At 57.7% G+C, this 1,043-nt stretch overlaps 1 protein-coding gene across 1 annotated transcript in view; it reads right to left on the reverse strand.

Moving 5' to 3' along the window:
* Positions 1-680, reverse strand: part of EIF5A (eukaryotic translation initiation factor 5A) — a 13,925-nt gene extending 13,245 nt beyond the window's left edge. Inside the window, exon 1 of the mRNA XM_011994599.1 lies at positions 569-680. Within this exon, the coding sequence (XP_011849989.1) occupies positions 569-637 (69 nt within the window). The 5' untranslated portion in view covers positions 638-680. The remainder of the gene's footprint in view (positions 1-568) is intronic.
* Between the last annotated feature and the right edge of the window lie 363 nt (positions 681-1,043).

A 1,043-nucleotide genomic window follows, 5' to 3' on the forward strand; every position in this document is an offset into this window, starting at 1 on the left:
GCCGCCGCCGCCGCCGCCTCTACCGCCGCCGCCGCTGCTGCACACGGGTCTTAGTACGCAGGCGCCGACTCCCCACTGACCAACCAAGCAGCCCTATGACAGCCGCGCAAGCGTGCTATCTCTCTCCTCCGCCCTCCACCCCCGCACTGCGCAAGCGCACACACCCTCCCCATCTCCACCCTCCCTCCCACCTACCCGGCCAATGACGCGCATACGTGACCCCGCCCCTCACAAACCCTGAGCGTTTTCAACTAATCTGCAACGCGCAGGCGCCCCCGGTTTTTTAATCTCTTCAACCTCCTCTTCCCTCCCCTTGATAGACCGCTTGTCCTACCGGACAGTCCTTGCGCCTGCGCAATACGGAGCCCTGCACTCCACACCCTCTAAAGGAAACGCCTGGGTCTCAGAACGCATGCGTGTTCGGAATCCTAAACGCCCCTTCCACCTCAGACGTCGTGTGTACGCCGGGCGTTGAAAAGACCACGCCGCTAGATCACTTGTCTCGTCTAGAACGCATGCGTCTCAGGATACGCCCCACTTCGGCTTTAACTGAACTTAAACGACTCACACGTTTCAGAAAACTTGCTCTGGGGGGTGGGCCCCTTGTCTTGGAATCAGTCCCCCCAGTTCCACACATGCGCGGAAGATGTCTTTCCGCCCCACTCTTCCTAGCGCGGTAGTGTGGTCGGGTTCCCACCCATCTCGGCTTCACTTCTCTAAATCGAACGCCTATGCTCTGCCATAGAGTTCACCCGGGAAGATAGAGCGGTGCTGCGGCGGACACCATCTTGTTTAAACCCGCAGTCCGTATTGGTCTCTATGGCATCGGTAGAGGCCATTCCGCTTTGAGGTCCTCAGTAAAGAGACTTAGATGGTATTACTGTGTTTTCCCCTACTGTGCTCTGCGGTTCCCAAAAGAATTGTCTACGAGATCCTTCAGAAAAAATTGTCTATAAAAAAAGAGTGGTGGGCTGGGCGCGGTGGTTGACACCTGTAATCCCAGCACTTTGGGAGGCCGAGGCGGGCGGATCACCTGAGGTCGA

Source organism: Mandrillus leucophaeus, unplaced genomic scaffold (genome assembly GCF_000951045.1).
Source record: "Mandrillus leucophaeus isolate KB7577 unplaced genomic scaffold, Mleu.le_1.0 Scaffold46, whole genome shotgun sequence".
Taxonomy (NCBI): domain Eukaryota; kingdom Metazoa; phylum Chordata; class Mammalia; order Primates; family Cercopithecidae; genus Mandrillus; species Mandrillus leucophaeus.